Source organism: Rousettus aegyptiacus, unplaced genomic scaffold (assembly GCF_014176215.1).
Source record: "Rousettus aegyptiacus isolate mRouAeg1 unplaced genomic scaffold, mRouAeg1.p scaffold_m13_p_15, whole genome shotgun sequence".
Taxonomy (NCBI): Eukaryota; Metazoa; Chordata; class Mammalia; order Chiroptera; family Pteropodidae; genus Rousettus; species Rousettus aegyptiacus.
In genome coordinates this window covers 29,190,902-29,205,676 of record NW_023416290.1, presented here as the reverse complement: position 1 = coordinate 29,205,676, position 14,775 = coordinate 29,190,902, and the positions used below count along the sequence as shown (strand labels likewise).

The 14,775-nt window shown below is 33.7% G+C and overlaps 1 protein-coding gene across 3 annotated transcripts in view; it reads right to left on the bottom strand.

The window, feature by feature from the left end:
* INTS8 (integrator complex subunit 8) overlaps positions 1-14,775 on the bottom strand; it is a 57,020-nt gene that overhangs the window by 7,952 nt on the left and 34,293 nt on the right. For all 3 annotated transcript variants that reach the window (XM_016129862.2, XM_016129864.2, XM_016129865.2), the window contains 7 exons: positions 12,606-12,807; positions 9,145-9,266; positions 4,566-4,750; positions 4,121-4,154; positions 3,438-3,494; positions 3,295-3,356; positions 525-643 (listed from right to left, as the gene is read on the bottom strand). In XM_016129862.2, coding sequence (XP_015985348.1) covers positions 525-643; positions 3,295-3,356; positions 3,438-3,494; positions 4,121-4,154; positions 4,566-4,750; positions 9,145-9,266; positions 12,606-12,807 — 781 coding nt within the window. The remainder of the gene's footprint in view (positions 1-524; positions 644-3,294; positions 3,357-3,437; positions 3,495-4,120; positions 4,155-4,565; positions 4,751-9,144; positions 9,267-12,605; positions 12,808-14,775) is intronic.

Genomic DNA, 14,775 nt, shown 5'->3' with positions numbered 1-14,775 from the left:
CTATTCATATTTTGAACCTTCTCTTTAAAAAAATCAACTTCTTAAAAACTGATCATGAAATGATATCAGTCAGAAATTTTATCTGATCTATATAGTGAAAGAAATATTATCAAGTTGGAAAATCAATCACATAAAATGGGGAAATTATGTACCTCTAAGAATATAAATAATTATCAAGAGTACCTGGACAGATTTTAGAAACTTTAAATAGCAATTTTGCAAGCTAAATTTTAACCTCTTAAGAATGTTTTACCAACTTACTAGATGAACATTCACTGTTTAAAAAAAAAAGAAAAAAGTTACTCAAGATAAAATTAAAAGCATCTAATGAAAGGCTCTACACAGAAAAATGCATACATACGACAATTATAGTTTTGCTCTCAATTTTATCTAGGAAAAGTTAATTATGTCAAAAACAATACTTAAGTTTAATAATGTTTTGTAATAAAATGTGTAATATATTTATTTTCACTTATAAAAGTGCTAGAAAAATAAAATACAAAGCAACCATACATTTCACTTACCAAAATAAATGTCTGCCTGAATAATTAACCAGGAATAATTGTTTGGATTTATACTTAGAGCATACCGAACTAGCTCTTTTACTGTAATTGCCACAGCTTCAAAGTCCACTGACTGGAGGCTAAAGGAAAGACAATGAACATTAATCTCTATTTTAAGAGAACTTCATATTCCCTATACACATTTATTAACAACAAAAAGACTTAGCCAAAATTTAAGTGACCATAAGTATATGAAAAATATTTTTAGAAATAAATATATAAAAACTTTCGAAACTAAGTCTGAGTTTCAACTTTTCTAACAGGTTGAAAATAATCTGACCCTTGTTCCCTTTTGCCCCTCCAAAAAGCCAAAGTAAGTTGACTAGACCACTCTAAAAAATGTATCTTTAAATATTTTACAGTATAAAGCATACGAAAATGATAGGAAAATTCCTATTTCCACTTTTCATGCACAATTCACAGGTAACAAAATTAAAGAGGATCATAAAATTTCCTCAAATGATTTTTAAGTTCTGTTATCTAAGAGCCAAAAAAAACAAGGGCACAAACATTAACGATACTGCTATGTGGCCTTAAATTCACCTTGTGGCTTCTTTTAAGAGTAAATGACTCCTATGGATTAGATGTTTTACTGGCCATCACAAAATTAGGGGTTAGATGTGGCAAGTGTACTCAGTGCATTTAGCAGCAATAAGGGAATCAAAATAAATAAATAAATAAAGGTAGGGAATGGGGCCAGCTGCTCTGAGCCTGGTAAAACCTGGAAGTCTTGAGATACAGATTTAGAAGACTGAACTGTAGGGATAAAAGCCAGGCTAGCATCCAAGTAACACAGCTGACAGCTCTTACTCCCTGGAGTAGTAGGGCACAATGGTAGAGAACACAGGCTCTGGATTCAGATGCACATGAGGTTTAAGTCCTGGACCTATCATTTACAACAGTGTCCTCAACCCTTGGGCTGCGGACTGGTACCGCACAGTAGGAAATGAGTGGCAGGCAAAGCTTCATCTGTATTTGCAGCCACTCCCTAGTGCTAGTGATGCAAGTTAGGCATTACCGCCTCAGCTCCATGTCAGATCATCAGGCATTAGATTCCCATAGTAGCACCAATCTCTGCTGTCAAAAAGGTTGAGGACCACTGATTTTTACAAGGTCAGCTTGGACAAAACACCTTTGTTTGCAATGAGGAGCTGGATTTTACCAAAATGTACTATTCCCAATATAGTGGGAAAGAAACTGTGGTATTATTAGCAAATACTCATTTATTTATTTATAACTGAGTTAATCTGGTTTATGATTTTATAGAAATCTATAAAACGATAACAAGTCTAACACTTCAATCTACATATCAATTTAATGCTTAACCCATGCCATTCTCACACTATTCTTGGAGTCAATGTTCTTGCTGAAGAAAATAATTTTTCTGGTCAAATGTTTAGTCACATTTTATTTTCTCTGGATTAATTTACATTAATTTTATCATGAAGATAATAAATAGTAAAGCCTACTATGTGCCAGTCCTTATTCCAAACATTTAGCTTAGAAAACATATTAACTTATTAATCCTAACAATTCTGAGACAGGTACTATCCATATACCCATTTTAGAGATGAGAAAACTGAACAGAAAGCAACCTACCAAGCTCATACACCTGGTAAGTGGAGTGGCCACCACTCTAACCCTAAGTAAAAGTCTGGCTCAGAGCCTCTATGGTAAACCATTTTTTCTTCATTTATAATAAACACACTTTGAAAAGTAATCATTTATAGTCTAAAATTAGGCTAAAGTAACACCAAAGAGGAAAAGGCAAAATGAACTCTACCTGATTCTTGAATGGCTAATAAACTAATTTTACATAAGCATCTGCTGTTAGAAAGCTGTGAAGCATGCACATGGCTTCATTAAGCATGGTACTCCCTTGGGAAACAAGCCTCAGTAAATGAAGGCAAGAGTCACTCACCCACTGATGACCCACCAATCCTCATACCAGATGGAAGCAAATTATTCTCATTCTATTATTGCTTGCTCTCCTAACCTACTGAAATCTTTTCTTCAAATATGCCACTAAGAAAAATAAAATAAGGCCTAGGACCTGCCCTTCAGGCACAAAGTAAGAAGACTGGGGGGAAAGGAGGGAAGGAAAAGTAACCTTCATGAGGAAACAAATGAATGTGAACTCTCCTGAATAAGAAATATCAATGCTATGTGTAAGAAGAGAAAAATGTAAATGATTTTTTATTCCAGAAAAAAAAAAACACATTTCCTTCTTTCCTAAAAAAAATCCCATCATCTTATGATTCTTACTGTGATAAAAGTAAAGGGGAAAGTATCTTAAAGTAATTAAAGAGCTTCTTAAGGCAATTAAAAAGGGCTGGGAGCCTGTTATAATTGCAGTGTTAGAAGAGACCTACAAAGAGTTATAAAAAATCATTTTCAATGAGATGTTTACAAAAGAGTAAGATGCTGGAAACCTGATAGAAAATCATTCGTTAGCCTTGACGTTCTAATTCTATCCACTGACATAATCAGGACTACTTAGAGATCTTCTGCTCTACCTAAGGCTGATATACCTTAGCTCTTATTTAGAATTATGCTTTGTCCATAATTTCTAGGAAGATAATTACTGTAATAGAGAGAAAAACACAAAGTTGGCTATAGAATCTTAACTGATTGTAGCCTTTTGATCAAACCTTTATTCAAGGTTGTCTACCTCGTTCACAATGGTTCTAAATACATAATTTAACAAAATATAAGCTATAATACTTCTTACTTGGGGATGGAGGATGGCCAGATAGAAATGTGTTCAGCTGTAATATCATTCACAATGTCCTCCTTTAAAAAAAATAAAAAAGTGTGATTTAAAAGAAAATTTCTTTCAAAGATTTTTTAAAAAAATAGTTATGAAATACTGACCCGAACATTGTGAAGTTTCACAAAGAGTGATAAAATAATAGTCAAAACCAATGGTTCCTATGAGAAAGAAAACACAGAATCCTTAAATATTATATTTTAATATTTCTTTAATCAACCTCAGGGATATCAAGTATTTCTTTCAAAAGATTCTTACTGTTTTAAAATTTACGTCTAGTGCAGAACACACTAAGGATCAACTTCATTTTTAATCTCATGAAAGAATGCACACAATTTACACAAAAATTATCATATTTAGGTGTCTGGCTTATAATGCTCAATCCTCACTAATTTTTGAAATTGAGTAAACAGATTCTCTTTCCAACTAGTACTTCCAGCTTCCTCAAAAAAAACCTGACTCTTTATTCCTTAAAATAATACAGGATGAAATCTGGGATGTCCAGCAAATAAATATGACAATCCTATCAAACAAAATTAAAGCTAGGCTTCACACATCTAGTTCTATTATGAAAATTTCTTTACAATTAAAAAAAAACACTGTTCTATATATTAAAACATGGTTAGGTAAACACAAAATAAACTCTTCTATTCAGACTACCCCATCCTCAACACTAAAGCACATTAACAGATCACTCAAATAATCATGATTTAAGCACTCAATATTTTTTAGTTACATTATACAAAAATCAGCAATAGTAATTAGATCAACTTTTAACAAAACATACCCGTAATTTTTTGATGAAAGAAAGCAGTTCACTCCTAAAAAAAAAAAGTTTTGTATGTACATTTAAGTATCAGAAATTAAAAATAAAATCAAGAAAGTAAATTATAGGTGAAGGTTTATTCCTAACTCTCCAGTTCTGCGTGTATAATATACTACTGTCATGCTAATATAATAAAATTTCTTCCCTATATTAATTACATGTGACATCTTTAGTACTATCCAACCACAAAAATCATTAATTATATGATTAATAGATAGTCTCAACATAACACATAAACAGAAGGTATTGCCAAAGGTGGTCATGTCAGACAAGGCCAACGGGGATCAGTGCCAGAGAAGTTTTACACTGTCCATCTTTGTGATATATAAGAATGACAGCTGTTCTTGAAATAGTACAAATACTAGAAATAATAAATAATTCAAAAAATAAACCAATGGAAACATACCGATACATTATACCTAAAGTAGATTCCCTCTGCTTTATTAAGCTAACTCTGCCATCATTTCCTCGTTTGTGTTGACTGGACACACTACAGATCTGAACAACAACTTCCCAAAGGTCTTTAGCAGTCCGCCTACTTTCTTTAGGGCCTGGAAGTTCTTTGATTGTAGCTGCTAAAAGCTGTCCAAGCTATAACATGAAAAAACAAACAAGAAAATACACAAGAGATAACCTGTAATGTCATACATGTTAGTTCTATTATTAAGATGCACTTAAAGTAAGATGGATAACTGCCCAAGTATACCAAGTACAGCCATTTTATGCTGTGCCTTCTATCCAACAACTGAGGAATTTAGAGCTCATTGTCTACAGATCTAAATCTGAAGGGGAAGAGAATCTTCTGGTTTTACTATCATATAAACATCACTGTTTCTAAACAATTATAATCTAATGAGAACAAAAATAAGTGTAATCTAATGAGAACAAATTGAGACAATGCAAAGATGTAACTGGGGAAAAAATATCAAGTTGCCAAATATACACAGTATGATCCTGCTTAAAAAGGGGTGGGGGAAAGAAGGTATGTCGTATAATGTATATACCACAATGTTATCTGTGGTAAAAGCCCAGAGATGAGATTAAAATAGTGCTTAAATTTCACATACACACACACACACACACACACACACTTTAATCATAAAAAAAATTATTAATGAAAAATGAGAAAAAATATATGGAAATTGAAATTGGCAGAATAAAGAAGAAAGATTTAAAGCAATTTTTCTCTAAGAAAAATGGCAGCAACTGGGGGTGGAGATAGAATTAAGGACAGACAGATTACTCAAAGTGATTGATCTAAATTAAGGCAGTCTTAAGGACCAAAGATGTAGGAAGAAACTAGAAATAAAGAGTGGAAGGGCGAAAAGCAAAAGGCAGAAAAAATAGGCCCAAAATGTAGAGAAAAATATCAGGCTTATACCAAATTCAGCATTTCTTACCCTATATAATTTCAAAGCAAAAGAGGGCCCCTCTAGCCTATGTTCTTATTAAATAGTATACACTCCACTGAAATGATCTTCGTAAGGAAGCTTTCAGCAGTGGTGCAGTTACTGAAAAACAATGAAACAACTGCATATGTCTATATTAAAGTAGACTTGCAATCTCTTTTAACAGACATAGTACCAACACTATTAAATTAGCAAAGTACATGAAATACAGGGATCTTGTTGAATTTTATTAATAAAGGCAGCTTTAAAATACTTAACGTTATAGCTACCTTATATTTTTATACTTTTAAAATTTGTTTACAAGACTTTCAATGGTGAAAAATCTATGTTGGGTTGCTGTTTTCCTAATATTGTCCCAGATGTTTATTTTTACCTAAATTTATTGGGGTGACATTGGTTAATAAAATTACATAGGTTTCGAGGTGTACAACAACAAAAAAATAGTACACATCATTACTTTTTTAGAGGGCAAAGAGGCAAGGATAAGTTTAAGTCCGTTAGGAAGCTCCAGTTCCTTAACTGGACCTAGAAAATGTTAATAATAGGGTCCTTTGTTTAATGTGGCTTAAGATGGAGGCAGTACTGTGACAAACATAAAAATTGGTGTGTTTCCCAATGGTTTTTGTAATAAAACACTTCAAACAGAAAAACTGAAATAGTTCAATAAATATCTGTATACTCAACTTATTGTGACTATTCTGTCATATTTGCTTTATATATCTATTTATATATAGTTTGTTAATTATATTAAAGTTGGACACATGACATTTTACCCCTAAATACCTCAATATGCATATTCTAAGGATAAGGACAGTCTCCTACATAATACAACTCCATGATCACACCTAAGGAAATTTACAAAAATACAGGTGCTTCCTAAAGCTAGTGAATATGATGTAAAAACCCTGGCTATACTATGTGAATGGAAATCAAAGGTCCATGGTCTAGTAGAATGTTTCACCCTGCATGCTCTCTGAACATAGTCTCTTCTCTGACAAGAATCACTATGTGTGCAGCTATTAACTGCAGTACAATCCAGGGTTACTGTAGCTTGTCTCAAATTCATTTTCTGTTGTCAGGGACCACATGCTTAGTTGAAGGTCATTACATTAAGTAAATTTACTTAAAAGTGAGAATTTTCAGAGGTCTTAGGCCTAAAGTCAACTGAATCCCACAAACATTCCTGAGTATTTTCTAAAATGTGCTGAGTTATCACACAAAATGCTGAGAATGTAAAAATTAATTGTTTTCAAGAAGCTCACTGTTTTACAGGGCAGACAGGTGAACAAATAGTTTATTATACAGTATAAGCACAAAAAAATGTGTCCACAATAACAGGACCATTACAAAGGCAATAAGAAGAGAAAGTGATTTATTCATTTGCAGAGAAAGGAATATGAGAAAGCTTTAAAGAAACCACGCAACAGGCAAACGTGGAAAAGGCATTTAGCTAAGAGAACAAATAGCACGTGATTGAGTGCTGCAACATGAGAAAGCATGATGTGTACAGGGACCTGTGATACTCTGGTAGTGCCAACACAGAGCTGGCATGACAAGGAGCAAAAGAGAGGAAAATGGGGAAGGAGAAGCTCCTGTACTTTAAAAGGCCATATAGGCCATATTAAAAACTTTGATTTTTAAACATACCATTACTGCTATTACCACCAACCCTTCTTCCTCCTACTAGCTCGTCTTTTTAATCCAGGTGCCCATAAATCCTGTGTACTTTCCAATACACTACACTGCTTCCCATCTCAATTCAAGGAGGAGACTGAATGGTTTTGTATTATTTCAAAAGGTCATATTTTAGACACATGTCTAAGATTTTTCCTTTCTTTTTGGTGATTATGTAATTAATAGGTATTCAAATAAATAAGAAAATATGTAACAGAATGGAAAATAAAATTGATCAAAATCAGCTAATATTCCACTATCCAGAGATAATAACTATTACTATCCTTTCAGACTTTCCCCTACACACCAAATTCAAAGTGTATTAATGGCTCCAAATTGTATTTTCAAACACAATCCCTTACTAGAGACTTTTTTCTCTGATTTCTTTTTCCTTGATATTAACAAGGGAGCAAAGGGCCAACTAAGGAAAGCAACACACAAAACCCTAACCCTAATGAAACAACAAGCTGCCTCAGGGACTCTTTAGCAAGGTCACCACATATCCTTCCTCCTTTTGGGCCAGATGAAGGCAGACTGCAGGAAGCAGTGAAATAACCTAGCCTAAGGTTAGGCAACCTAAAACACAATATCCTGAGCCTTTCCACATTGCAGGCCCTCAAACATGCACCTATTTCTCCTAGCACACAGCTAAATAGAATTCCTTGCTAAGAGAAGCAAAGAGAGAAGCTGCACTGCCTTAACTGAGTGGAAATTATGCTCTTGGAACAAAATGGTTCTCTCATCTGAGAGTTTATTAAAGACTAAGTTAAGAAGACACTGTTGGGAAAAGACAAACAAGTACCCTAGATATTAGGAATTTGTATCTCAGAAAGTTCACTAGAAAAAAAGATATAATCCAATGTCTGAAATTCCAAAGAGAAGGATGATTTAAGTATGATGAAAACTTGTGAACTGTTAAAAAAAAAAAAAGAGGGAAAAACAAAAGAAATCAATACATTTTCAAAGGATTTAAATGAAATGTGCTAAATTTTTAAAAGGACATACATGAAATAAAGAGGAACAAATAACCAAAGACAAATATAAAAAAAATGGTAGCCTTTTAAGAGTTCCTAGATAATCATTCAATTAAGAGACTATGTACTCAAGATGAGATGAAAGTAGATAAAGAATAACAAAAAGTAATACAAACAATAAAAAAAGAATAAGGAAATCTGAAGGACCAAATGTACACAAAAAATGTTACATCATTAAATGTTTTGTTTTGTTTTTTTAAACTATAAGACCAAAGAGAAAGCCCACTGCCTATTCAAGGTATAGATAATATTAACATATAAAAGATACAATCCTAAGGAAAACCTCCAGTCTCTATTTTTGATGTTTTCTTTACCCAGAAGCATTTTCAGTTGTATAGGAAAGATATAATTAAGAAAAGAGAATAAACTTAACATCAATTTACCAAACTTTTTCACATGGGTATAATTACTGATAACACACATGTACACTAATAAGAATCAGGAACATCAAATTTAGAGAGGTAAACAGGCTCTAAAGGGTAAGGCGCGCAAATGGAAAATGGGCAAAAGTGCATCTCTGATGGCTCCCCCAGTTCACACCAGGTACACTTGAGTATTCCAGAGCTTAAAACTGAAGTCTGATTTTATCATTCAAATCAAGAAAAGCTGACTCATCTCTCACTAGTTTAGGATTATACAAAAATTTTATCTGTTAACTACATAATTTTTGCTTGAATTCTCATGAACTACTGGGTATTAGAAAAAATATTAGGGAAAATTCAAGTGCCTGAATTATCAAAAACTATACTTTTAACTACAAACCAAGCCATTTGTCCAATTTTATACTGAATCACAGAAATTGGATGTTAATCGTGGTACAGATCTACAAAATAAGTCCTGATAATTGTTTTATTTAAACATGAACTACCTTTACATATGGGTTACTCTGAAGCAGAAATGCAGGAACTTGCAGTGTAAGGTATTCATTTTCCCTCCAGTTTAACATAAAAGCAACGCACTCCTCAGCAATAACTTGACGAAGAGGAATATCTAAAAAGCAAATAGTTGAAATTACTATCGTTAACATTAAAATGAGAACAAAGCAAAATTTCCTCATTCAGTTAAACATATTATAAACAACAGTTACAGATGAAAAGTAGAAAAATACTAACATTTTATACTTCTCTCTAGAAAGTTTAAGGTTTCCTAAATGTAGACTCTCATGGTCCCCACTATTAATTAATTGACAAAAGTATCCACCTAAGAAAACCTTAGATACCCAACACTCTACTGTGGAAATTTATAATTCAAATGAGCAGTATATAAACACATAAATGAAGCAAGTAGGAAATGGTATGGTATAAATTTTTAGTATATTTAGAGTATAGAAACAGCTAAACCATACATATAAAACTGTAACAAATCTAAGTTAATATATCATTTTTAATACTTTTTTTCTGATTGAAATATAATAAATAATCCTGAAATGAGTCATTCACTCTTTCAAAAAATATTTACTGTACTGGAAACAATTTTAAAAAAAGGTAATGAGAAAAAAAAGTCAGAATTGTTTTGAACCTTATTTCCTTTGAAAAAATTAAATGTACCTTAATATTAAATATGCTTACACCTCAAAGTATGTAATCAGGTTTTAATGTACTGCAGAAAAAAAAGGAAAAAACCCAATGAATGCTAAATAACAATGTTAAGATTTAAAACAGGAAGAGCTGTTAAACTTAAATAGCTATATTTTTCAGTCTAAGAACATTGTGCCTTTGGCTATTTAATTTGTTTATATCTCACCTTATTCCCCCTAAAAAGGATTTGAGATGACAAAAAGCATAGGAACACAGCAAAATAAAATAAAAATACATTATTTTCATTCTCTTCTTTAAAGAAGGAATGAAGACAAGTGAAATTAGTATCCCAAATGCATGCATATCAATGAGTTCTATACAACTTGCCAAAGGAAGGCCACACAGCAATTGGCTCTAAGGTTTCATTTAAGTACCGGACATTCCCTATCAGTTATACAGAAATGGTTCTCAAAGATGAATCAGAACCTAGAGAGTGGAGTACTGATACAGCCTGAGGGTCAATGACTTGAAGATTAAACTTCCCTTAAGTACCTGCAATACAATTATTCCTTATCAAGAAGTCTAGAGTCATATGCTGTAACAGGCAGCCAGAGTAGGCCCACCATTCCATTTTGTTGAACCCCAAGGAACATAACAAGGACATGTGTCTCAACAGAAAGCCGCCTTTTAACATGAAGGTATTAAAAGTTAGAGGGTTTCTCCCAAAACACATGGTTTTGGAATAGTTAACCTGTGGCTCTTATTTCTATTAAACCTAAAAGGTTATATCTGTTGTCAGTTAAGATCACTTCTTGTTTCTGACAGAAAAGCCAGGTAACCTATGTAGAACTTCCCTTTCTGTGTTCCATAGAGGGCATGCATCTAACTCATTCAAAATTGACCCACTATGACCAGTGAATAACTTTTTTCCTTAAAAAAGGAGGGAAGAGAAGGTGGCAGAAGACACCTTTTTATATTCCTTCTATGATTCTGCCCTATGGAGCAGCCATCCTACTAACTATGCCTCTCACAATGGCACTGGAATGCAGAACTCTAAGAGAACCAGAGCCAGGAGTTTATGCTGAACTCAGGTAACTTAGTCTGTAATTGAGGCTCAGCCAAAGTCAAAGCAAAGGAACCACACCTGTAAGGAAAAAATCATTTTCTTGTTCCTCCCAACAAAACATTACATCCTTTCTTTCCTTCTCATTTAGATAAACTAGGAATTTACACAAATATGGGCAGAGCTATGAGTTTAAACAACAACAACAAAAAACCCAAAAATCAAAACCAAAAGAAAAAAGTGATATGAACTCTAAACTACTGACATGCCAAAAGGTAGTACAAATAAGACTATAATTATTTAAAGGCATTTCTAGTCATTTCAAAGAATAAGAGCACAGGCTTAAGTTGGACCAATGGATTCAAATCACAGTTTTGTCTTTCTGTCTTTTACTGCATGACTTGGGCCAAATTCCTTAGCTCCTCTGCATTTTAGTTTCGTGATTTACAAAATGGGGATAATTAGATAAGTAGCTACTTCACGGAGTTGCCGTTAGGACTAAATAAGTTTTGCATCTAAAGCTTTTAGAATAATATCTGACATGTTGTTAGCACTCAACAAATGTTCGGGTTTTTCAATTCTTTTCCTTTTAATTTTAGTGAAACCATGTATGAAAAAATCAATCTTCTATTTTTAAAAAGAACACATATACACAGTGCACGGGTGTCAGTCAATAGTTACTGCCAGCATCAATTCTTCTCTCATGATACTGAAGGGCATGAATGCATTAAAGCTCAAAGGTATTCTATCTATAAAGTGCTAAAATGTTGTAATTTCTACTAAAAATCAGAATAAGAATTAAATTCATTAAATAGATACTAGAGGGCCAGCAGCCATTTGTTTTGGCATGTTATTAGCACCATCTTTTACACTTTAATTTTACTGTTTACAATAGTGTGTACGGTATGATTATGTAATTTAATTGCTCTAAATATTAAAACATGTAACATTAAGAAACTCCTTTAACTAAGCAAGATTTATATATAACGTAGGTGATACTTTATATAAGCCACTTTTCATAACAAGATATTTCTGTGAGTTCCTAATGCAGTGGCAATCATTTGAGGGTTTTGTATGATGGTAATAAGGAAATAAACCTTTAAACTGTACCTTCAAGGACATTTTGATTCTTTTAACAGAGTATCTTCAAATTGTAATATAGTTTTTGTAGTGTAGCATCCCCTCAAAATTCATGTCCACCTGAAACCTCAAACTTTGATGTAACTTAGAAATAGGGTTTTTGCAGATGTGCTTAGTTAGGATGAGATCATAATGAATTAGGGCAGATCCAATGACTGGTGCCTTATGAGAGGAAAATCACACACACAGGAGAATGCCATATTAAGGAAGCAGCAAAGACTGAGTGATGCAGCTATAAGCTAAGGAATGCCAAAGATTGCTGGGAGCCACCTTAAGCTAGGAAAAGGTGAGGAAGGATTCTTCCCCATAACCTTCAGAAGGAGTATGGCCCAGTAGATACTGTGATTTCAGACATCTAGGCTCTACAAATGTGAGGGAATAAGTTTCTGGTGTTTTATATCACCTATGGTACTTTATTATAGCAATCTTAGAAAATGAAGTTTCCTACATTTTCCCCAATGTTCTCAAGTGAAGCCCACATATGAATTCTGTTTTAGGAGAGAAATAACTTTTTTACAGATGGTAAAAACAAGTAAATGTTCTTTTAGATTTTCCCCTACAATTATTTGAGTACTGAATTTCTGAAATGTAACTTTGTGAAAGTCTTACCAGGAAGCCTCATTTCCAGATATCCCCGCACCCTACTAATAAGATCAGAAGGAGGTCTTTCTCCTGATTGCCCTGTTCCAGCTTCGTGTGTATGAATATCCAAAAGCAGCATTTCATTTAGCATGACCTGACGAAGTTTTGGTGAGAACTCTGTTACCAACTCCAAACAAGCAGCAAATAGCTGTTTAGCGTGGGAAAAGTCCTATAAAAAGAAATAATAGACTGGATCACCTTTCCTTTGGAGTCAAAAAGTACGTATCTTTATGAGAGTGGAGCAAAGAGAAGAGGATTAATTTAAGTGGTTAACATTGGTTATCCCAGGAAATGAGAAAAATTACCTTGTTCTTTATCATCTTTGTAATGTTGACTTATTCCGATAAATACTTCTTTTGAATTTTTTTTTAAAAAGATCCAATAATCAATATAAAAATACATGTCACATTACTAAACAAGTTTTACATAAGTTATTAAACAATGAAAATAAGTTTTAATATAAATTATATATATGTTATAAAAGTATACAATTCTATGATGGACACCCTTCTCCATCCACCTACATCTGTGGAATTAGATTTTACACCCTTCAACAAAGTTTCACATTCTAAAAATCTTTGCATGCAACACGACTAATTTACATAATTGGCTAATAAATCAAATCAGCCACAATCCAAGCCCTTTCCTATACATCTCCTAATTTTTCCAAAGAGTGATCTTCACTCATTTCTCTCTCCACAGGTCTCCTTCACTCCTACAATCTGGCTTTTATCCACCATCATGATGAAGATCAACAGCTCTCACTAAACAAATATCTTCTAACTGTCCGATTTACTGAACACATTTCAGGTACCTTGCTGGATTTAGGGACCGCGTCCCAGTGCTGTCCACTCCCTTTTATAGACACCCTCTATCCCCCTGGCTAGCATGACTCCACTTGAATCTGGTCCTTATACTCAACTCTTTCTTGGACCCAACATTGCATCACTTAAGGCAGGGGTCCCCAACTCCCGGGCCGCAGATGAGTACCAGTCCATGGCCTGTTAGGAACTGGGCCACACAGCAGAAGGTAAGCAGTGGGCGGGTGAGCAAGCTAAGCTTCATCTGTATTGGCAGTCACTCCTCAGTGCTAGCACCACCACCTCAGCTCTACTTCAGATTATCAGGCTTTAGATTCTCATAGCAACACCAGTCCCTGGTGTCCAAAAAGGTTGGGGACCGCTGCCCTAAGATCTATATATTCCCTAAGGTGCTTTGGTGACTCTTAAATCTGTACCTCCAGCCCAGACAACTTACTCCCCAAGCTTCAGGATCATGTTCGCAATTAATGGCCCAGATTAAAACACTGTAAAAAAAAAAACCAACCCTCATTATTTGACCTTCAAAAATATTTTTCTTTGCACATTCACTTACTGGCACTCCCATCTGTTCTGACACCCAAATAAGAAACCTGAGCATCATCCTTAATTCTTTTCTCCCTCTTGCCTTCCACAGCAAATTAGTTAGCAATCAATTCCAGATTTTACCCCCTACAGATTACTCTAATATGCTATTTTCTATCCTTTCTAGCACTTGTGCCATTTACTACTGGTGTGACCTTGGCCAATTTAATACCTATGAGTCCCTGATTTCTCACCTATAAAGCTGAGATAATACTTTTCAGTTTTTATTTTTTCTTCGAAGAAAAATGTATATGAAAATTGCAGAACAGTCTGAGCTCAATAAATGTTAGTTATTTCAGGAGTGGAAGGAGAAGTTTCCAAAGATTCCTCCCTAGTATAAACTTTTCAATGACTTAAACAACTATCTAGAGCTTTGCTATCCAATATGGTAGTCACAAACTACATGTGGCTATCATTGCAAATTCTAACCAGTCCAAAATGGTAGGTGCTATAAAATAATCTCTGGATTTTGAGTGAAAACTTCACATACACACAAAGAAATATTTTTTTTTAAAAGAGCAAAATATCTTAAATTTTATATTGTTTAAGTGTTTAAATGACAGATGTATTGGGTTAAATATTTTATTAAAATCTATTTCACCTTTTTTGCACTTCTAAAAAAATGTGGCTACTAAAAAACAAATAATTTGTATGATATTCTCTTTGGACAGTGTCAGTCTAGAAAAACCAACCACCTTAACAAAGCTCACAGGGTTTTTTATGGGCTGGGTCTT